This window comes from Halichoeres trimaculatus, unplaced genomic scaffold (genome assembly GCF_033239565.1).
Source record: "Halichoeres trimaculatus isolate MK-OKI-2021-1 unplaced genomic scaffold, fHalTri1.1 fHalTri1_scaffold_12, whole genome shotgun sequence".
Classification (NCBI taxonomy): Eukaryota; Metazoa; Chordata; class Actinopteri; order Labriformes; family Labridae; genus Halichoeres; species Halichoeres trimaculatus.
Window position 1 is genome coordinate 14,603,715 of NW_027437190.1, and position 21,939 is coordinate 14,625,653.

General features: G+C 40.7%; 4 protein-coding genes across 6 annotated transcripts; all 4 read left to right on the plus strand.

Moving 5' to 3' along the window:
* The first annotated feature begins 281 nt into the window (after positions 1-281).
* On the plus strand, positions 282-7,924 carry wdtc1 (WD and tetratricopeptide repeats 1). Of its 3 annotated transcripts, none has more exons than XM_074682941.1 (16): positions 282-362; positions 1,024-1,158; positions 1,303-1,386; positions 1,519-1,565; positions 1,974-2,085; positions 2,767-2,954; positions 3,039-3,221; positions 3,328-3,422; positions 3,550-3,665; positions 3,764-3,839; positions 3,925-4,021; positions 4,119-4,289; positions 4,390-4,625; positions 4,759-4,927; positions 5,316-5,508; positions 6,431-7,924. In XM_074682941.1, exons 2-16 carry the CDS (start codon positions 1,093-1,095, stop codon positions 6,626-6,628), a joined length of 2,031 nt encoding a protein of 676 aa, XP_074539042.1. In that variant the 5' UTR covers positions 282-362; positions 1,024-1,092; the 3' UTR covers positions 6,629-7,924. The 3 variants fall into 3 exon arrangements, with proteins under 3 accessions (XP_074539042.1, XP_074539041.1, XP_074539043.1); XM_074682940.1 differs by having other exon boundaries at positions 325-464; XM_074682942.1 differs by having other exon boundaries at positions 325-464; positions 4,762-4,927.
* A 1,709-nt stretch (positions 7,925-9,633) lies between these two features.
* Positions 9,634-14,440, plus strand: LOC141801415 (transmembrane protein 222-like). The gene is made up of 6 exons (XM_074684454.1): positions 9,634-9,809; positions 10,031-10,115; positions 11,534-11,565; positions 11,667-11,763; positions 11,851-11,981; positions 13,186-14,440. Exons 1-6 carry the CDS (start codon positions 9,691-9,693, stop codon positions 13,271-13,273), a joined length of 552 nt encoding a protein of 183 aa, XP_074540555.1. The 5' UTR covers positions 9,634-9,690; the 3' UTR covers positions 13,274-14,440.
* An 18-nt stretch (positions 14,441-14,458) lies between these two features.
* Positions 14,459-16,062, plus strand: LOC141801414 (trophoblast glycoprotein-like). Its single transcript, XM_074684453.1, has 2 exons — positions 14,459-14,729; positions 14,947-16,062. The coding sequence occupies exons 1-2, from the start codon at positions 14,470-14,472 to the stop codon at positions 15,929-15,931; spliced, it is 1,245 nt and encodes a 414-aa protein (XP_074540554.1). The 5' UTR covers positions 14,459-14,469; the 3' UTR covers positions 15,932-16,062.
* Positions 16,063-18,097: 2,035 nt separating this feature from the next.
* On the plus strand, positions 18,098-21,586 carry kdf1a (keratinocyte differentiation factor 1a). Its single transcript, XM_074683645.1, has 4 exons — positions 18,098-18,403; positions 18,679-19,742; positions 20,110-20,184; positions 20,942-21,586. Exons 2-4 carry the CDS (start codon positions 18,698-18,700, stop codon positions 21,025-21,027), a joined length of 1,206 nt encoding a protein of 401 aa, XP_074539746.1. The 5' UTR covers positions 18,098-18,403; positions 18,679-18,697; the 3' UTR covers positions 21,028-21,586.
* The last annotated feature ends 353 nt before the right edge of the window (positions 21,587-21,939 follow it).

Consider the following 21,939-nt stretch of genomic DNA (forward strand, 5'->3'; position numbering starts at 1 on the left):
ATTAGACCTTTTGCTCTACATCCTCTTTGTAGTATCTGATCGTTGCATAAGCTTTATATACCCCTTTACTTCTCCATAACTCTTTAATGTCCTGACTGATATGATGATCAATAAATTTATATATAAATGAGGGGGAAACGGTCACTGGTTCAAAACAGAAGCCATTTAACGCTTAAGTGCGTCTTCACACCACTGACACTGTATTATATCTACTCGTAGTATAACTTTAATTTGTAGGGACACCGCTTTTGTTCTGACACTAGACCGGAAGTGTCTGTGATGTTTTTGGCTTAGCGGAAGAAAGTTGCGTGATGACGTAAAACGTGATAAATGGGTGGAGCTTAGTGTTCAAGTCGAAGAAGGTATTACCGTGAATCCTGTCAACAAACTCACATAGAGTGTAATTATTTACGCGTATCAAATGGACATTTCATGACAGAAGCAAATTTTGTTCAAGGAAAGTGGTGAGATCTATCTTACAGTCTGACACTGCATTTAAAGCCTTGCAAATGTTAACGTTTCAAGAAGTGGACGTTTTGTTTAGCTAACAAGGTAACAAGAATACGCTAGCTCCAGCTACTTGTCTTTTAAAGGCCTGATGGATTGGCACTTGGGATTTAGCATAACAGCACAAGAGAAACTTGGCATGTAAATAACCATAACAACCCTTACCGTTCAGAGAAAACGATGTTTAAGGCACTAACAGAGCTGCACACACATCATTAGCTTGTTAGCCAATCAAGTCGTGTTGTTTATGTTCCTTCGCGCTGGCAAGCCCAAGTCTCTGTGGGAAAATAAGTGTTTCCACCTAATAGAGGATAATACACACTAATTTTGAAGCTGTTTTGAAGGGCGTCAGTTTGAGTAAATTATTCGCGGGTATGATGACCACCTCGCCTTTGCTGTGCAATATCAGTTCACCTTCAATCGCTGATCACAAAATAACTAGAAAACCCTGTGAGGTTTTGACAAGTCCCCTGACTGAACTATCTTCAACTGCTTTATGTTTCTAATATTTTTCAGCTAATCAGAGGCATAATAAATGTCAACTGACTCCTGAGCACTGGAACCCCGAGCCCAGACACTAATTTTATGTTTTGTGGGGAGGCCATGACTACTGTCAACATCACCAGAGACATCCTGCACAGGCAGATCAGAGTAAGTATTCAAAGAGATTCAGTTGACATGTAATCGCTCAGGCACTGTGTCTGCTCTATACAGAAATGAAACGGATCTGTCACATTAGATGCTATGCTTTCTGATGTACATATGCCTGACGGGGAGTTTGATATACATCCTTAGGACAAAAGAGCACCAGGATTTCAAAGGTCTTACCATGTGACGGACCCCTTTATCAAAAGGCTTGGACTGGAGGCTGAGCTTCAGGTCAGTGACAGGAAGCCTGTGTGTACATATCGATTAAAAAAGGAAGACTCAGAGAGTCTTCACGTTTCATCACATCTTTACTGAATAGTTTGTTCTTTGTGTGTTAACCTAGTAGATGTTTTGTGTTCATAGGGTCACACTGGCTGTGTAAACTGTTTGGAGTGGAATGAACAAGGAGAGTAAGTGTTGAAAGCTTAGATTTCACCTAATATACAAATCAATATATTCCTAGTAATCAAAGGCCTAATATGATTAGGCTATAGGTCCAAGTAAAATTACTCAGCTGTTCTATTTATTTCTCCAGTTAAAACATTGCTGTTTCTTTGTTATGTATCACATAAAAGCATGCAGGGCTTCATGTTTCTGTTACTGTTAGTGTTAGCCTCCTTGCCTCCACTTAGACTGTTTAGTGTTGATAGAGCAGTGCTTCTACTTATCCCAAACAGCTATCGAATCAGCGTTCTGAATTTGAAGAATAATAATAAACCTGTTCAGTTACTGCACATCTTGAATTTTACAATGATTAAAGATATACCATGTAAAGATAATAACAAATTGTTGCATGATTTGATTCTTTTTGTGTTTAGCTTACTGGCCTCAGGCTCAGATGATCAGCATGCAGTCATCTGGGATCCATTCAAACACAAGAAGCTTACAACTATGCACACAGGTCATGCAGCAAATATATTCTCTGTAAAGGTAAGGACGGTTGAACTTTGATGTGACTAAGTTTAAACAAGCTAGCTAAGGCTGAGATGAGTGTTAGATGAAAGCTAAGGAAACTTCATAGCTCGTGTGCTCTTTCTCTCTGCTTATGCAAAGACCAGGTAAACACAGTGCTCTTTTTATTTAGTTGAATGGCATTTAAACATGTTGGTATATTAGTACATTTAATTTCAATTTAGCAACTGAAACAGTCAATTCATCAAATAAAAAAACTCAGTTCAATGAAAGGACCTTCTTCATGATTCATAAATGGTCCCTCTAATTTGAGGAAAACATAAAACAGTACCCACACTAGAGGGCACTGTTTGTTATTTAGTAGATTCAGAAGGTCTCTTTGTACTTCATAGCCTGAGCTGATTTTGTTTAACTGGCAAGACAAAAATTGCCACGAGGGAATGCCGTTGAAGCCTTATGACTTAAAGTTTGATGATGAGGTCAAAAAGTAAAAAGAAAAAGCTCCATTTTTGTTGCCTTTAAGTGTCTTCAACAGACTGTTTACCATTAAAAAGAAAAGTAGAAATAGATGGATTGCGCGTGTAATTTATATAGACACTTTGATGCACCTTCAGTTTCTCACAGTTTCACACAGTTTTTTCCTGCTGTATCTGTACGTCCTTAACAAATCCTTTTGTTGTTTCTTGTCCGCCCACACAGTTTCTCCCTCATTCTGGGGACAGAATCTTGGTAACAGGGGCAGCCGACACGAAGGTCCATGTCCATGACTTGACAGTGAAGGAAACCATCCACATGTTTTCTGATCATACCAATAGAGTCAAACGCATCGCAACAGCGCCCATGTGGCCGAACACTTTCTGGAGTGCTGCGGAGGATGGCATCATCAGGTCGGACAGGACAACAATCACAAAATAGCTGATGGTGATCAGACACAGTTAATATTTATGTTCCATTTCTGATGTTCGCTGCAGACAGTACGACCTGAGGGAGAGCAGTAAACGCTCTGAGGTGCTGATTGACCTGACGGAGTTCTGTGGTCAGCTAGTCGAGGCCAAGTGTTTAGCTGTCAACCCGAGGGACAACAACTACCTGGCTGTGGGTGCCAACGGGCCTTTCGTCCGCCTCTATGACATTAGAATGATTCACAACTACAGGTCAGTTGCATCATTAATTAGTTATCATAATAATTCAGAAATCACTCAAACGTAGCACAGTACCCACCACAGGTGTCAACTAACCACATCTTCTGTCCTTTCACAGGAAATCTATGAGTCAGAGCACATCGGCTGCTGTGCACACATTCTGTGAAAGGCAGAAGCCTATACCAGACGGAGCCGGGCAGTATTATGTTGCAGGTGCGTACAAGGCTGAATTGTAAGTGTATCAACAGGGTAGAGTAATAGCATAGGGAAATGTTCAGATGCAGAAAAATGGTTTTGAGGAATAAGTTGAAGAACATCACCTTGTGTTTGATGACTCCAGGGCACTTGCCAGTGAAACTCCCAGACTATAATAACCGCCTGCGGGTCCTGGTGGCCACCTATGTCACTTTCAGTCCCGATGGCACTGAGCTGCTTGTCAACATGGGCGGTGAACAGGTAATCTTTAAAACAGAAATGATGAGAGGAGTTTATAAGTGTTTTCTGACAGTGGTTGAACTTTAGCTTTTCTGTGTATTCTTGTTTTTTTCTCTTAGGTGTATCTGTTTGACTTGACTTTTAAACAGCGGCCATATACATTCTTGCTTCCAAAAAAGTGGCAGTCATCAACAGGTGGGTCTGTGCCAAAAGAAAATCTGAAATAGTCTCTGATATATAAATCTGTTGATGTGTGGTTTGTTGATCTTTGGCTTCACAGGAGATGTACAAAACGGGAAGACAACCAATGGTGTCTCCAATGGAATCCACTTGCCAACTAGCCATATTAGACTTGCAGAAAGCAAGATGCTTTCAAGGTAGTTACGAGTGTTTGTTTTGCACTGACTGACTCTTTAAAGGTTTGAATATGAACTCACTTGTTAAAGGATTATACATCTGCTGCTCTTGCTGTAGTTCTACAGAGCTCCCTGCTCACTTAGAGAAGATAAAACAACAAGCCAATGATGCATTTGCACGACAGCAGTGGACACAGGCCATCCAGCTGTACAGTTTAGGTATTCATCACGCCAGCTGCAACGCCATGCTGTACGGGAACAGAGCTGCAGCCTACATGAAGCGCAAGTGGTACATACCTTTGTGTTGTTTCATATTTGTAGATGGATATTTCACCTGAAGTTCATGAAATGATTTATCAAGTCTTTTAATTAATATCTGTGTTTCACAGGGATGGAGACCATTATGATGCCCTCAGGGACTGTCTGAAGGCATTGACTCTAAACCCAGGTCACCTCAAGGCCCATTTCAGACTGGCGCGCTGTCTGTTTGAGCTGAAGTATGTGACTGAAGCTCTCGAATGTCTGGATGATTTTAAAGGAAAGTTCCCTGAACAGGCACACAGTAGTGCATGTGATGCCTTAGACAAAGACATAAAGGCGGCTCTCTTCACCAAGACGGAATCAGGTAGGCAAGAGTGGGCGCTGTTTTGCAGTAGTTCTTATCTGTTAAGGAAAGTGAACATTGCTGGAATTTTAAATGAAAGAAAACGTGTTGAGAGTGTTTGGATGTTTGTGTACTCATACGTTTTTTTCACCAGCAGATGATAAAAAGGCAAACAGCTCCATTCGATTCCACTCCTTCAGTCGGAAAGAGTCCATCCCTGAAGACGAGCTGGTGTTGAGGGAGCGCAGCTTTGACTATAAGCACAGATACTGTGGTCACTGCAACACAACTACAGACATCAAAGAGGCTAATTTCTTTGGAAGGTCAGTTCAAGTTTCAGGAGGTAGGCACATGCTCCGTTACTCAATGCAGAACAATAAATCTACACCAGTAAGTCAGAAGAGCAAAACCCTGCAATTAAATTGGCTTTCATTCATAGATGGAGGCTACAGCTGCTGTATTTATCAAAGTAAACACTTTACCATACATCTGAGTGCATACTTGTTTAAACAAGGGGGATTGAACCTTGTACAGAAGAACATCATGCAAAGTTGACCTCACCAGAGCTCTGAAACTCATACCACATCTCCACTGTAGTTCAGGGAGACACAGATCATTTTTGCTCAGTTTTATCTGTCTTAATTAAAACAACAGTTCAAAGAACATTGCTGGACCAGCAGGTCTAAATGGCTTCTGTTTCCTTCTCCACAGCAAAGGCCAATACATCGTCAGCGGCTCAGATGACGGCTCCTTTTTTATCTGGGAAAAGGAAACAACTAATCTTGTGAGAATCCTGCAGGGGGATGAGTCTATAGTTAACTGTCTGCAGCCTCATCCCAGCTACTGTTTCCTGGCTACTAGCGGTATTGATCCTGTCGTGCGGTTATGGAACCCCAGACCTGAGGTAAACAACCGACAATTGTGTTCCTATATGAATTTACTGGCGCGCAGTGCACGTTTTGGTTTGGTTTGCTTACATTTCAAACAATCCCAGTTCAAAAAATGCTGTGAAACTGTGTAGATTGTTAATAAATCCCAATTTGATTATTTGTAATTTATTAAAACTGCGTACAGACCAATTCCCTGTACGTGCATCTTTGCAACAGAAGTGCTGTGGATTACAATGGTTTGTGATGGGATGTGAGGGTGATATCCACCAAAAATGGCGTTCTTCACCTAAATAACACCAATTTGATAAATGGTAAATGACTCACAGGTTTGTGAGTGGACAAAAAACCTTAACAAGTGGGCAGACATCCAGTAAACAGGTTTTTTTAGTGGAGAAATGCAGCGTGTACCCCAGAGAAACACACACATTTCTCGATGCTTATGATTGCATTGTCAATTGACACTTACCAGACAGTTAAATATAAAGACATGAACTTGTGTCAGTAAACCAAAAAACCCAAATCAAAAAGTTTATACAATAGTTTCACTTCTAACCTCAGCCCAAAACCAACTTTTTCATTAATTACCCAAATTAAAAACTGGATTTAGAATATCTGCAGTTAAATATATGTCTTTGCAGTCGAACCTTATTGCTTGTAGTTGGATAAAGAACACACATTTAATAGGAGTGGGAGAAAAAATTGAAGTATCTGGATTTTTTTGTTTAACAATTTTAAATTGTGATTTTTTTTGTTCAAATTGTTCAAATTATTATTTTTTTTCAAAATTAAATCATTTTAGTCTTTTTTTACAAGCTATCATTGGAAAAATGTTAAGATGTCAAATCCCAGTGCATTTTTTGAGGGAAGTATGGCTCCTTGTATAGTTTGTAGAGATCATCATCACACTGACTCTTTTCTTCTGCTTTCTCTGAACAGACTGAGTGCGAAAACGTCCGAGTGGTGGAGGACATGGAAGGTGCTGCTCAGGCAAACCAGCGGCGTATGAATGCCGACCCGCTGGAGGTAATGCTGCTTAATATGGGCTATCGGATCACAGGCCTGCGTGGTGTCGGCCCAGAAGGCTCGGATGACGAGGACAGCTCAGAGGGACAAGTGCAGTGTCGGCCAAGCTAAACTGAGTGTCAGCCAGTCAACTGAAGGATGTAGATGGCAAAGCTCTCGCCCAGTTCCTGTTTGAATCTAAACCCCTCCCCCAGTCTGAAACACAGAGAAAATGTCAAGTCACGTCTCTGCACTATGCATCGCCCTCCCCTGTCCAAACAGAGGACTGACGCAGACCACTTTTGGGGGAGAGGAATTCATGGAGGGTGGAGAAGACGCGCATCTCACCCCTTCAAAGCACCAGTAACAACTCAGCCTCTCCCTCCACACCTCACAGTGGCAGAGGGGGGGACACCTCTGAGGAGAGCACCTTCCACTTCACTCCCCCGTTTCTTGCAAAGAAGGAGGAGTTTTCAGCACTTATTCCTCCTCAGGTTTATGTTGGAGAGACACAGAAGAAGAAGAAGACGAAGAAGAAAAAGCCAGTGGTTGATTGACCTATTTTCAGGTCAGGGTGGCCACACAGCTGCAGTGTCCTCCATGGAGGATCAGACCACAGATTTGAAGACAGTGCTTTGTTGCATCTCCTGTCTGCTACACAGCTGGATGGAGCTCAGAGTTTTGTCTGCTCATTTCAGAAAGCTGCACACCCAAGTCACTGATTCTGAGTTTGACTTGATCCTATTTTCAGTTGAAGTTTTGGTCACAGGAAGCCTAAAAAATTTCCAAGTTTCTAAAGTTGCAAGTGTTGTTTCAATGAAATATATTTGTAAGCTTTGTTTGATTTATAACTTAAAAATAATGGTTTCTAACACCAAAGGTTGTCAGCTGTTCATTAAAATGGCCAAGGATTGAAAATTGTCAAAACTTTGTTTCACTGAAACATGACTTTGGTTTTCTGTGCTTCTTTTAGTTCAGAGGTTTTACTACAAAAGACTGTTGACAAGTTCAACAAGACATCAACAAAATATATTTGATTAAAAAAAAAGGAAAAAACTTTCCAAAACATTTTGGTGTTTTAAACAAGTTAGTGTCATTTGGCATGAGTTATTGGTGTGAGATTCCTGTTGGGTAGAAACAGGACACAGATGCTAATTGACGGTTTGTGGCAACTAAGGATTCGGTGGTGATAGGCAGGGATATCATCTTTCCTGCCTACAAGACAAGCAGTGTGAGGTTTGGCACTAGTGTTCTGCTGCAGTCAGGGGTTCAGTCTCTTTTGTATGAGGCTTCTCTGACCAGAGAAGTGTGCACAAAAAGACTCAGAGCCATTCTTTCCATTGCTCATTAAATAGCTAATTCCCCCTGTGAAGGGTCAATGTCAAGAATGTTCCTCAACATGCAACACTAGGCTTCCATGTGTTTACGTTGTTCATTAATTTGACATATTTGTTTTTGGTTTAAGAGGAGTCCAATAAAAACCTTTGTTGGAAACAAAGAAAAAAATACAGCTATTGAGAAAAATCTTTTATTTTGTTGCTGTTCTTTTTTTTTATGGGAACTAATGATGAACTGTTTGTCCTCCACAGCTACACAACAGCACAGTATTGGTGGCACCTTTCTAATTAGGCTGGGAAAAATAAACTGTAGGTGAGACTCTGGAATCCTGTACATTCATCAGTGTCTGCTTTACCCCTTAGTTTTGCTGACTCTGCAACAAATGTTAGCACAGTGCATCGGCAGCAGGAGTAGTTTAGGGAGCATCTCATGCCTCATAAAATGTGCATAATGAGGTGACCCAGTTTTTGGAGTTGTGTAGGTTACAGTGATAAAGCTGACTGAATGTCCAAACTTAAGTGCACATGAGCATGAAACATCATAGTTGAACTTCACACAGTATGAAAATACACAAAAGTAAAACAATTTAAAAGAGTGGAACTAAAATACAGACTTAGAGTAGTACTTTTTTAGGAGGTACCTGTCAGATCGGCCCACTTGATGAGAAACCAGCTGGAGAGCTGGAACAGAAGCTACTAATACACTGCCCAGTGTAGATGGAGTGACTCTACCACATAACCCAGTTAACAGTATAAACTCCAGCCCAAACACTAATGGTGATGCTGGTGTATGCTCTAGGTATTTTTTTTTGAGCATTTTCCTTTTCAGCCAGAGCGTCCAATTTATTTCTGCACTATTCTTGGACATGGCATAAGTTATGCCTGTAGTCTACAAGTCAGGTAGTTGACAAGTCACTGATATAGTGCAAATTTTGAAAGGTTAAACAAATGAACTGGACCTTGGGCTATGCTATAATGTAAAAGTGAAAAAAGGGAGAGATAAAAAAAACGCTTTGACAGTCTTTGCAGGGCTCTAATAAAGTGCAATTAAACAACTTTTACACCAAATATTTCTGTAAGCAGCTCAGTCATCCACAAGAAACGTAGGCAAGGCAAGTTTATTTATATAGCACATTTCAGCAAGGCAATTCAAAGTGCTTTACAAACAGAACATATTACAAGAAAACAAAATTCAATAAAAAGCTGATTAAAATGATAAGACACAATAAGAAATAAGATTAAACAGATTTTAAGATATGAGTCGTGGTGCAGAGTTGCAAAATTGTGTGATTTTCTTAAAAGAAGAAAAAAGTTATTAAAATGATTTTTTAAAATGCTCTGATAAAAGACTGCCATAAAAAGGTGAGTCTTCACAAATAAATTTTCTCTCAAAGAAAATTGTTTTTATTTTTTTCATTTTTTTAAACCCTGAACATAAGGGCATATCTAGGTAATGTTAAACTGCAAGAACTATATATACATTTTTTTTTATCCTTGAATAATGTTTTTTTTCCATCTTAGGTGGAAAAATTCAAACTTTCATGATTACAAAGAAGGTAAAAATGAAAGTGTAATTTGATAATGATTATTTTATAAACCTATTCACATGCAGTTTTTTTTTTTTTACTAAACGTCAAATTGAACTCTATTGTACTCTACTACACTACCCAATGGCCTTTGCCATTTGATAAAAACCATAAAAATCTGTTTCTGTCTTTCAACTAATAACTCATCAAACGCCAGGTGGCGCTTAACACACGCATGGATGATGTAAACACTGTAGAGCGGGGATGAATTTTGGCCCTCTTGGCGCTCTGTAGAAGTGCGTCACACCCGTACCCATCACTCCAGGCAGTGATGGCGGAGGTTGATGAGACCGACGTAATGATGAACTATCCTGGAGATTTCTTAAAAAGCGACAGAAAGAACTGTCGGTACCCTTACTGCATTGTCTGGACTCCCATTCCTATTTTATCGTAAGAAGATAACACACAGTACTCACTCGGTTTGCTAACTTAACGGTCATTGATGTGACAGAATATTTAGCCGTCTAATGGTACCAAGATGAATGAAAAACAGTTAACATTTTTATATTTCATATCCTCTCTTTGTTTGTATTAGAAGAACATTTTCTTTACCAACGTACTGTTCTTTGTAATGTAGACTAATATTGTGTTATGCTGCGTTCATACCGCAGGTGGCTGCTCCCATTCATTGGTCACATGGGCATATGCACTTCTTCTGGAGTCATAAGAGACTTTGCAGGATCCTATTTTGTTTCGGTGAGTATCACCTGTTAAAGCGGTTTAGTTAAATCAAACAGCATTGATGCAGCCCATTGAGATACTGAGGTGGGAAATTCTACCAGAAACTACATTAGTTGTTACCATGGAGGTTGTTTTCTGTGACTTGATTAGTCAAGGCTACATCAGTTATTAGCTTATTTTAATGTTTTTTCTCTACGTTAAAATCGTCATTTGAATTAATAAATCTGTAAAATGGGCCTGTCCCCAGCATATCTTGACCTACACCATCAGCAGGTTTGTCAAAAAAAGATTTTTTTTAACCTTTACATAAGTCAAATAAAGTTTGAATTTAGACAGGAGTTATAAAAATAAAGAGTAATCCAACAACTGTGCAGATATGTGTGAGTAATGCACATATCTTTAAGGTTTTTACTAAGAGTAAGTGAATATGTATCTGACACTGATTGAGGTTGAGCTCTGCCATTGCCAATGCCTCTTTCCTTTGCAATTTTATTTTTTTCTAAAAATTTGACTTATCATTTTTTTGCAGAGCGGTCAGCCCAAAGAACCAGGCTGTGTCACATTAAAGAATCAAAAAAGGAAAGCTTTATGAAACAAAATTTTAATTATAATCGTAACAGTTTAAAATTTTTTGATTGAGATTGCAAATAATGGAAAGAAAATGTTTAAAGAGGCAACATCCAGTTTAGAAAAATGAAGCCTTTGGGGAAGGACTAAAAGCTGCTGTTCATTGAGGATCTGCTTAAGGCTGGCTGCAGAAAGACAGGTAGCCACGTACACATCCAGCCAAAAAAAAAAAAAAACAAAAAAAAAAACAACAGACTTTTACGGCATTAAAAGCACATTTTCGTAAAATGGCTTGGGTCTAAAATGCTTATTTCCTTATTGGCACACACTGTACTGTGAGTGTTTTTTTTTTCCAACTCTGCGGTTTAGAAGTTATTAGGATCGTTTGATTGTCCAATCAGAGACACAGCTCACCTGACTGGCGGGCTGTGTCTGCAGATTGGCTTCATTTCTTGGTATAGGGAACAGACTGGTGACGTTGTTGAGACTATGTCCATGTTTTTATACAGTCTTTGGATAAAACATGCTGAGTTGAGAAATTATTAAGTTCTGAAAATTTATATATGCCTTAATATTCAGATTTAAAAAATTAAAATAATAATAAATGTAAAAGGTGTTTGCAGTGAAAATGTATGTTTCTGGTAGACTGACCCAGAAATGCAGTTTTTACAATAGGAATTGTGGCTTCCATTGATTCCACTTGAATGGCCCTAACTAATACTTGGGGATCTGCTGTATTTTGAGTTAAAGATGTTAAAGATGATCTTCAAAAGAAGATCTGAATTCCAAACTAATTTGTTGAGGGCTTGAGTTCAGGTTAATCACAAACAGGATGTTTTATTTTGTTTTGTTTTTTTTTTTAACAGGAGGACAACATGGGTTTTGGCAGACCGACAAAGTACGTTTTCATTGATTAAGTATTTTTTATTTGATATTGTTTCAACGGGTACAGCGAACCATCAGGTGACTACTCTGATTGACTGGAATCTCATCTGGCAGGTACTGGAAGCTTGATGTGGACAAAGTGTGTGGCAATGGTGCTGCTGCATGGGACAAAGCAGTGTATGATGCATCTGAGGAATACAAGTGTCGACCGGTAAGATCATACTATGTTCCTTGTGCAAATGTTTCTGCATCATTACTCACATTTTTTTTTAAACTTTTGTTTTCTCTTTGTCTGAAGCACAATTTGTGCTTAGATAACTGTCATTCCCACGTAGCCATGGCTCTCAACCTCATGCGCTATGATAACAGCACATCATGGAACATGGTGAACCTGTGTGTGCTGTCTTTCATTCATGGGAAACATGTGAGGTAAGTGTTTTAACCTCACCTGGCTTTTTTTGCATTACGAGGAACAATTCACATCGAGAATAAGAATTTAGTTGTACGTCTTGTGCAGAGGCTGTCAGTACAGTTTGCATTTGTTGTTTTTACCTGAATAAAGTATTATTGGGAAACAATAGTTACTTTTATGGGATAATTTACGTTTAAACTCCTTTTACAAAGCAATTATTTTTTAATCATTAGCCAGATGCTTTTGAGTTCAAAATTTTAAGTACTATGGGATTGAAATAACAGCCAGTCAAGCACTTTGGCTTTGGCAAACAGAACATATGTCAGTACAAAAGTGTCCCTCTGGTGGACTCTTTGGTGTTTGTTTTATTACGGGCTTGCATGAATTTCCATCTTCCTGTTTGAAGATGCCAAACTTGACAGTCTGCTGATAGCTCTGCCCCTGACAGGCCTTTAGAGGGCTGGCCAATCCGAGTAAAGGGGGTTGTTGGAGTGGGGGACCTTAAAGAAACAGCAACTGAAAAGAAACGATTTAGACAGAGGTGGAGCAAATGTTTTCTAAAACACCAGTGAGAGAGAAAAAATGTTTTTTTTTCTGGCTGTGAATAATGTAAAGCTACTATGAGGGTACCAGAGAGACAGTATAAAGCCAAAACACGTATGAAACCCTCTCTTTAATCTTTAACTGGACATGGGACATCAGTAGAGGGAAGAAGCCCTAACAGACCAGACACACCTAAAGTATTTAAATCACAAACATGTGAAATGTCTCTGTTGTGGGACTCACCAGGGACCATATGGCTCAGAAAATCCCCCTCATTATTCTCTGCTGACCCACATAAAGAACTGCCAGCATCCCACTTTGTGCTGCCTCTGCACGTACACTCCCACAGCACAGGAGTCCTTTTAAACCGGTGGGGAGTCAAGTAATTCATCACTGACAGCGAGCGCACCCCCTCTGTGCCACCGCTGAAGGTCACTTCCCCGGTGGGGCTCCCTGCACCGGCTGGGTGGAGAGGACAGTAGGACATGCGCCGGGGTGTGTTCAAGAGCAGAGGGAGGTAGAAAGTGAGGGGAGATGTTGGTCTGTGCGGGTAAAGACACTGGAACATGTGATACTTCAACACTTGGCTTGTCCTTGTTTGAGCCTGTCTCACCCTCTCCACCACACACACGCTATCCAGATGTTTCACTAACACACTACCCTCTCTGTATCCTTCAGCTGGGCTGCGCTCCTCAAAACCTGGCTTCCCTTCTTAATGATCAGCGGGGTCCTCGCCACGTTCATCCTCACATTCAACCTGCAGTAGTGAAGGCAGCAGTTCACCCGGATAACTTCACAGACTTCACATTTCATGCTTTCATAAGCTCTTGACATGAATGGTGTGTTTATGTATAGGACTTTTGTATGTGCCCAAAATTCCTAATGAAAGACATTGTTTGTAAATAAGGGAAACGTCAGGCTGTGTATGAGCAGCTTGAAATCAAGGATTCATGTTTAAACAAGTAGTTTTTCTGTTTATGATTTTATGTTGTGTGCTCTTTATACTTATTTTAACTTATTTATCTTAAAATAAAGAGTTTTACACATAGTGGGTCCTGTGTTTTTCTTAGAAATCAAGGCTACAGAGTGAAAGCAGATGATAATTTCTAGATTGCAACACGGCAGAGCAAGACTGTGAAATCTGGAGACGTGTTTCTCAAGAAAGGCAGCGATAAATTAGTTTTGAGGTCAGCTAATGTACGTTTAAGTGATGAGTCGACACAAAATAGCTCAAGAAACCTCACTGCTGAAAGTTTTCTTACATTAATTGTCCGAGAGATAGAGGCTGTAATCAAAGATAACATGATGTGGGACCCATGTGTGAGAAAACCTCTTTTTCTTTTGCTGTACAAATGCTCCCTGAAGCCCTTTACCATCTTGTGTATAAAATCATGTGTGTTCATGGACATGAGTGTAAAGTGATGATCTGTATTTGTGCATCATTTGATTTTGAAAGCTTTCTGATCACACCTTTGTGAATGTTTCTGAAACTCTGCCTAAAAAGCATTAACTTAAGAAGATTTGCTTCATGAAACTGTTATCTATTTGACAACTTTGTTTTTTGGTTCTGTGTCTGAAAAATGTAAACTTATTATTTTTTCCAATTATCAGCAGGTTTCTTCCTCTTACTTATTTTAGGATCTGTTGTGTACAAATTCCCCTCTGGCTGTCAGTGTAGGTCACAGGCTGTTGGTGCCCTGTACCTTTAAGGGAACCACGCACCTTTTCCATCCAGCAGATTCTGCGTGTTATGAACTCCATCAATTCACGGGAACCTTTATTCCCAGAGTGGAGCACATTCAGAGTGGCTGATGCTGGAGCGCTCTTTGCCACCTCCGCAGCATTGGTTTAGTTTGTGAGAACAAAAGCTGCGTTCAGGATTACATTTTTTTTTAAAGCTGTATTTTTTCATGTACAGTTGTTTTTTTTGTCTTAATTTTTTAACCAGCTATACCTTTAGAAATGTGTGTTTTCATGTTCCAGGTGTTTTTGGGACTCCTCCTCTGTACACCGAGTCAGTGCTCAGAGTGTCCTTCTGGCTGTGAGTGTTTTTCTGTCACTCGCACAATGAAATGTGTTTCCGCGGATCTACACACAGTGCCATTGAGTATCCCAGGATATTCAAAGACTGTCATCATCACAGGGAATAATATACACCAGATTGGACCTGATGCATTTACAGAGCTGGAGAATGTCACCAACATCATTTTGAGCAATAATAGGTGAGAATGTCAGAGTTTTCTGTTGCTTCATTACTGTATATCAAGCCATATTTAAAAAGACTGACTTTCTTGATGTGTATCTCAGTAATAAATGATGTCTGTTACTCCAGTATCTTTTGGTCTCTCTGACAGTACAGTGAAGTGCATGACTCTTATCCAAACATGAGAATAATGGTAAAAGTGTTAGGACAGATATAACTGTTAGTGGTGTTCACAGGATCACTCAGATGGCATCCCACAGCTTCTCTACACTCCTCAATCTGCGCTTCCTCGACCTCAGCGGTAACCAGCTGGCTCTTATCCATCCAGAAGCTTTCAGTATACCAGGCAGCCCCCTTCAGGAGCTTAACCTGAGCCGCTCACTGCACAACTACAGCGCCCTCACAGACCTCACCACAGCCCTGCGATGGGGTGGCCTTGAGGGTCTCCTCCGCCTTGACCTCTCTGGGAACCGCCTCACCCTGCTGCCCCCTGGCATGTTCTCTCACCTTCCTAACCTGCAGCAACTCTTCCTCACCAACAACTCCCTGGTGGCTGTGTACAGTGGGACCTTTTCTGGCATGAACCATCTGCAGGTGTTGGATCTTACACATAATGATTTCACTACCTTTAAGGTGGATGCTTTGCAGGAGCTGGAGAAGCTCAGCAGCATCCGGATCCTACTTGGTGGTAATCCCTACACCTGCTCCTGTGAGATCCAAGAGTTTGTGTCCTGGCTGAATGAATCCAGGGCTCAGATAGACATGGAAGATGTGAGGTGTGCCTCTCCGAGAAGGTTAAGTGACACCCATGTGCGAGGGCTCAGTGTTCAGGCCATTGGATGTGTTGTTTCAACCCAGGCAGAGGTGCCTGACCTCACCCTGCCGACCTCTTATGTGTTCCTTGGACTGGTGCTTGGGTTTGTGGGCATGGTGTTTCTTTTTGTTCTCTACCTGAACCGCAAAGGTATGAAGCAGTGGATCAATGACATGAGAGACGCATGTCGAGATGTCCTGGAGGGTTATCACTATCGGTATGAGATTGACTCAGACCCTCGGCTTGGGCACATCCCGGCAGGTAATACAGGCAGCAGGGCACAGGGGCATTTAGGATCAGCTCCATCCCAACACCTGCCTAATGACACCTTTATTATCCAGGTCCCTGCAGACACACAGGTTAAAACAACTATCTCTCCCAGTGAGCCTTTGAAAAGAAAACAGTGAGCCAGAAAGCTACTATGTGAACAGATTATGCAGGTAGATTAACTGTAAGTTATTTATTTTTTTGTATATATAAAAGTTATGATCCCACCTGAAGTGCCTTTTTATCAGGCACCATAACAGAGCATTAAACATGTAACCTTGATAATGTGTTATCAAATTTTTCCTTAAAAAAAGAAAATCACAGTCTTGATTAAAATACAAAAAAAAAACATATTTGCATGTGTTTTTTAAAAAATTGTTTTTGTGTTAGATTTTGAATATCAAGATACAATTTAGAGTTCAACACTCAGAAGCTCAATGCCATGGATGTGAATGTGAGAAACTGCAGACATCATATAAGATTTGTAGTAAGACTTTATAAGTTAATGCATCCTTTAGTAAGAGAGAGCTAAATACTTGTATGTATCTTTACTGTACTCAAAATGTGATCTGTGTTACTGTATTTAACGAATAAATATAAAGTCTAATGCTTGGCATGAATGCTGCTTTCCTATTGTTACAATTAAAGAAACATTTTGATGTTTTTTTTGAGTGTTACTGTTTTGTTTTGACTTCAGTAAATGAAGAAGACGGAGTGTTGCATGGACTCATATTTTTCTCCAGGTGACTTTACTTCTTCAGCTCACGGTTTGGGTGATTAAGTGATTCAACTGAGGGGAAAATAGGGCAAAATGAGAGATACTATTCAGGAAAACACCTGCTGGTAGTACACATTGGTTTGTGAGAGTGTGTGTGCATGTGTAGAGAGGTCCAAATATGATGTTAGGTTTCACCATTCTACTGTATAAGAAAGAAATAGCCAACCAGCAAATATTTATGTTTCGGTTCGGATTAAAAGCTCTTTTTCTATGGAAGCGTATTGCATTCACTTGAAGAAAAAAAAAAACAACTCATGTTTTTCAGAGTAATTTATTTTTCGGTTTGTTTTTTGTGGTAATTAATTTTGTTTTTCTGATTAATAATTTTTTATTGTTTTGTTTTTTGTTATAATTATTTATGTTTTTATGAGTAATTTTTTTGTGGTAATTATTTTTGTTTTTCTTATTAAGATTTTTTTATTGGTTTGTTTTTTGTTATAATTTTTTCTGTTTTTATGAGTAATTTTTTGTGGTAATTCATTTTGTTTTTCTGATTAATATTTTTTATTGGTTTGTTTTTTGTTATAATTTTTTCTGTTTTTATGAGTAATTTTTTTCCTCCTGTTTTTAGGAGTAATTTTTTTCCTGACGTATCGAGCTTCTTCGAAATCCCGTGAGAACCTCCAACTTGCTGACGACTCCCGTGGATGTGTGGTGGCTCCTGTGTCCCGCACGGATCAGAGATCCTGTCCGGCACATGAAGCTATGCCTCATCCTTAACTTTCTACCGGCTTTCCAGTGTAGAAGCAATGCATTTTTTCAATGCCACATCTTCGTCTATTAATTAAGTATTACATTGAAAAATACGCTTATATAAAATATAAGGATAAAGTCGAAAACATAACAAGGGTGTTTTACCCTGTGTGTGGCTAATACCTTACATTTATTGACCCGGTACAGACCGGTAGAAAATTAAGGATAAGGCATATAGCCTATGTGCGGGACACAGGAGCCACCACACATCCACGGGAGTCGTCTGCAGGTTGGAGGTTCTCACGGGATTTCGAAGAAGCTCGATACTTCAGGAAAAAAATTACTCCTAAAAACAGGAGGAAAAAAATTACTCATAAAAACAGAAAAAATTATAACAAAAAACAAACCAATAAAAAAATATTAATCAGAAACACAAAATTAATTACCACAAAAAATTACTCATAAAAACAGAAAAAATTATAACAAAAAACAAACCAATAAAAAATATTAATCAGAAAAACAAAATTAATTACCACGAAAAAAATTACTCATAAAAACAGAATTAATTATAACAAAAAACAAACCAATAAAAAAATATTAATCAGAAAAACAAAATCAATTACCACAAAAAACAAACCGAAGAATATATCACTCTGAAAAACATGATTTTTTTTTTCTTTAAGTGAATGCAATACGCTTCCGTACTTTTCTATCAGTTCTTGTGTATTATATTTCTAGTCACCTTCAGCTGCTCCTCTTTGTTTTCCTTCATCCGCTTTTATACCCGCCTCGCGTGACGTCACCACTCACCTGTGGGAGGGTGTAGGATCTGGGATTAGCAGTAGCCGCAGGTAATAGCCAAACAGTGGGAGACTCGGCAACTCAAGGCAGAGTTTTTCAGCAAGAAGACGACGCGAATGAGCTGATTTATGTTGTCAGGTCAAGTAAATCGAGTTTATGTTTGCAAGAGTCAGTGTTTTTCTCTTATGTAAAAGGTCTCCTGAAATCTTTGAGCGGTCGAAAGCAAAGTTTTTCTCTTTTTGAAGCGCGAGCTCAAGTTTTCTGAGTGAGACTTCCGCGGTTTGCTTGTTGAACAAGTTACCTGGGATAAAAGACAACCACGAGTGTTTCCTCTTATGCGGTAAGTGGACGTTTTGTGAGATAATTTGAAAAAGGGTTTGATGTTAGATGAGTTTAGGTGTAAACCGAACTGTCACACAAACAAGGCCAAGACGAAATGAGCCAAATGACTATCTGAGCAGCAATCAATGCACTGGGTTATTTACATTCTCAGGACTTCAAGGGAGGCTGCTTTACTGGAAGTTTCTGTTCACGACACGTACTGAAAGTGGGTTAAGAAACATGAAAGGAAGCTAACACCTGGTTTTAATTCTACACAAATCTCTTCCGCACCAGGTCCCAGGCTTTTTGAGCCATGCCTGGCCACAGCACAGGGGCTCCCCAGGCGTCCCGCCACCATAAACACCACAACTCTGGCCCCAGAGCAGAGAAGTATCGCCACACTCGGACTATATCCAGGGAGAGCAGCCAGGACTCCTACAAGGACCCTCATGGGGAGCAGCATCTGCATGAGCACCACACAGACCACCCCCGGTATCCAGACCACAAGCACAGCCGCAGCAGAGGCCACCCGAGGAACGGCACAAGCCGGGGCTCAGAGACTATTGGATTTATCCCGGGGTCGGCAGACAGCACACCTGCCAGCAGACATGCCTGTGGCTCCTGTGCCTCTATGGGCTGGAGCAGCTGTAAGGCTCTTATCTGCTGTGTACTGACCTGTGGATTTTATGGCAGCAGAGAGCCCTGCCTGCCTGTTAATGAGAGCTCCACAGACCACCCCCCTAAAGCAAGTACTGAGACTCACACTCCTAATGGCATGGCTGTCTCCAACCCCACTTGTGGCGTCCCCTTGGAGTCTAGGAAGTCCCCCAAAGTCTCAAAGTTGCCAACAAGTGACAGCTTCCGCTATCCGGACGTGCGTATTGCAGGTCAGACTGTCCGCTATCCAGCTCCTGCCCCAAAACGGACCCGCACTCCAGGAAAGGGGGAAAGCCAGCGACCCATTAGCAACACCAGCCTTCTATCCCGCGAGGACTATGACTTAGACGACCTGAGCGACACAGGCACAGACATTGACTCTCTGATCACCAAGAAGCTGCTGGAGCTTTATGCCCTCCACCAGATCGACCAGCTCGCCAAATGCACCTCCGACTCCTCTTTCTCTCGCAAGACCAACGAAATCAGCGAGCTCATCTACAGCATTGCCCAGGACTACAACCTGGAGGAGCAGGAGGCTGAGTGCAAGCTGGTGCACGGGGTCATCCGCATCAGCACGAGGAAGGGCAAGAAGTACAAGAGCCCCCATTCTACGGGACAACAGCGGCCAAACGGTAGAAGTGACGGGACTCTTCCTGACAGCGGCAATGAGACCATGACCAACACTTTCATGAGCAGTGACTGTAAGAATATCATGTCTACAAATAATATTATGAACACACAAATTTTCTCCTCTAGCTGCTTCCAACCTATCAGATCCACCGATACAACCTCTCATCCGTTTCCTTTAATGACTCATAGTGTCTGTTGAAGTGCTTTTGTTTGTCACATAGTTTTAGGCCCTAATGCAGCGGGTATTTTACAGGCAGTGACCTAAAAATAATTGGTAAATCCGGGGCAAGTTCAAACAGGTACAAGCTGTCTTCAACAGCTATTGCACAAGAGCAGAGGTGAACAGACTAATGTTGTGAATGTCTGCTGAAGCTGCTGCTGCTGCTGCTGCTGCTGCTGCTGCTACTCATTTTTTTGTCTTTTTGTCCCTTGCTGCAGTTCCAGAGGTGAAAGTGTCAGAGCAGACGCCGTCGGATGAGCTGGCGAGGAAAATGAGACACTACAGTGGGAGAAGTAAGTGTACATGTGAGAATTTTTAATCGCTCCTCCATTAAGTAAGTTAAAAGTTGAAGAGAGATTTAGAACAAAGCAAAATCAGATTGTGTAATTATTGGTTAAAAGTGTTATTATAACTGTATTCGCTGATGGAGCCACAGTCTTTACTGGTCCGGGGTATTCAGATGTAATTACTGCCCAGCTACATCGATGTGAGACTCGCTCTGTGCGCTCTATTGTACCTGCTGCAGCTGCAGGCAGTTTCTCACCTCCTCTCTACTTTCCTCTAACATACCACTCTTAGCACAGTGAAAGCCCTGCATTCCTGCCCCTTTCTCTGCATATTACAATCCCTCGCTCATTAGCTGCCTCCTCCCCTTATCTGCCACCTTACACCCGCTCATCAACCTGCCCCCTATTCTCCCCTGCAGCTCAGCGGTCATGCTACACCTCACGATCAAGTCACATTAAATATATGCCCCAGAATGTCTTATGTCATTTTAGCGAACAGCTCCGGTTACAGGTGGATTACAGCACAAAAGCAGCTGTTTTTTTGTTGTTTTTTTCTACTTGTTCCGCAAAGAGTCGGTTAGAGGACAGGGTGTCTTGTTACGTGTCTTTCAAAGAGGGTGCAACACATTGTGTTTCCACAACTTTCACATGGCAGCCCTCAGGATGTGAGGTTGAAGTGTAATACCTCATTCTTTCTGAGTTATATACGCAGAGTTTTCTCTTTGCAGTGCAGTAAATAAATCTTCTTTCCCCCCTCCTGCAGCGTACTCCTCCAGTACCGCCACAGCCTACTCGGCCTACCATCATGACACTGAAACGGACTCCTCGGGCGCTCCTCTTCTTCTCTGAACACTGAGGCAAACATGATGCATCCGATGAGATGGACGCTGTTATCCAGTATAACTTGTGTGTTGTTACTGACAGGAGCACCTTTAACATGGCGTGTGTACTCCTCCTTTCAGTGGTCCGGTTAATGTTTGCTCTTGGAGTGTCAGTTAAATTCATGGACCCATTGTCTCTCCAGCAGATGACCCTTTGATTTCACACAGGGAGAAAGAGTGTGTTTTTATGTATTTGCATGCAGTGTTTGAAGAGACATGACTACACTCCTCAATGCAATCTTCACAGTTAGGCCAGAGGACAGAGACTGATACTGGGACATAACCATCCTCATTCTTGACTGTGCGATTGTTTATGAAAGCCATTGTCTGTGTATTATGTGTTTGTAGTGACTCCTGCCATCAAGCCTTTTTTAAAGCATGTTTCAGGCCTGAAAACAGCTTTGTTAAGCCATGATGTATATACTTCAAGGCAATGTTACTTTCCTAAATGTCAAACTGCTTTTTTTATTCACAGATGAGTCTTGTTTTTAAAAAATAAAAAAAAAATCCCCATCTTTTTTATGGCTGAACACATGAACATGTCTTTAACATGTTAGCTCACAGACATCATTCTATGAGCTGGCACAGAAATGCTTGTTTCTCATCAGATGCTTACTTAACACTTCAGTATAATATGAATCTGAGAGGCCTCATTGGTTTTCACTTAATTACTGACTCTCATTTCTCAACAAGTCATTCAGTCGCATTTCTTCCTGTCTCTTCAGCCTACTTCTCCTCTTTATCTCGCAGATTATTGTTGTCAAGCTCATCTCCCTGAGGTCACTGTGTTGCAGCAAGCAGGCTTATTCCGCCCTCAGCAAAAGAAGAAACTTGTTCGTCAGGTTCTGGCAGAAAGGAAATAAAATCCTGGGGTTTGTCT

What these genes read in the sequence shown, in the direction of transcription:
- wdtc1 (XM_074682941.1), top strand. Translation starts at nt 1,093, where the DNA reads ATGTTTTGTGGGGAGGCCATGACTACTGTCAACATCACCAGAGACATC. An exon ending in CTTCACCAAGACGGAATCAG is followed by an intron (nt 4,626 to 4,758) that starts GTAGGCAAGAGT and finishes TTTTTTCACCAG; the next exon opens with CAGATGATAAAAAGGCAAAC. An exon ending in GAGGCTAATTTCTTTGGAAG is followed by an intron (nt 4,928 to 5,315) that starts GTCAGTTCAAGT and finishes CCTTCTCCACAG; the next exon opens with CAAAGGCCAATACATCGTCA.
- LOC141801415 (XM_074684454.1), top strand. Translation starts at nt 9,691, where the DNA reads ATGGCGGAGGTTGATGAGACCGACGTAATGATGAACTATCCTGGAGAT. An exon ending in CAGGATCCTATTTTGTTTCG is followed by an intron (nt 10,116 to 11,533) that starts GTGAGTATCACC and finishes TTTTTTTAACAG; the next exon opens with GAGGACAACATGGGTTTTGG. An exon ending in AGGAATACAAGTGTCGACCG is followed by an intron (nt 11,764 to 11,850) that starts GTAAGATCATAC and finishes CTTTGTCTGAAG; the next exon opens with CACAATTTGTGCTTAGATAA.
- LOC141801414 (XM_074684453.1), top strand. Translation starts at nt 14,470, where the DNA reads ATGTGTGTTTTCATGTTCCAGGTGTTTTTGGGACTCCTCCTCTGTACA. An exon ending in ATCATTTTGAGCAATAATAG is followed by an intron (nt 14,730 to 14,946) that starts GTGAGAATGTCA and finishes TGGTGTTCACAG; the next exon opens with GATCACTCAGATGGCATCCC.
- kdf1a (XM_074683645.1), top strand. Translation starts at nt 18,698, where the DNA reads ATGCCTGGCCACAGCACAGGGGCTCCCCAGGCGTCCCGCCACCATAAA. An exon ending in CACTTTCATGAGCAGTGACT is followed by an intron (nt 19,743 to 20,109) that starts GTAAGAATATCA and finishes CCCTTGCTGCAG; the next exon opens with TTCCAGAGGTGAAAGTGTCA. An exon ending in GAGACACTACAGTGGGAGAA is followed by an intron (nt 20,185 to 20,941) that starts GTAAGTGTACAT and finishes CCCCTCCTGCAG; the next exon opens with CGTACTCCTCCAGTACCGCC.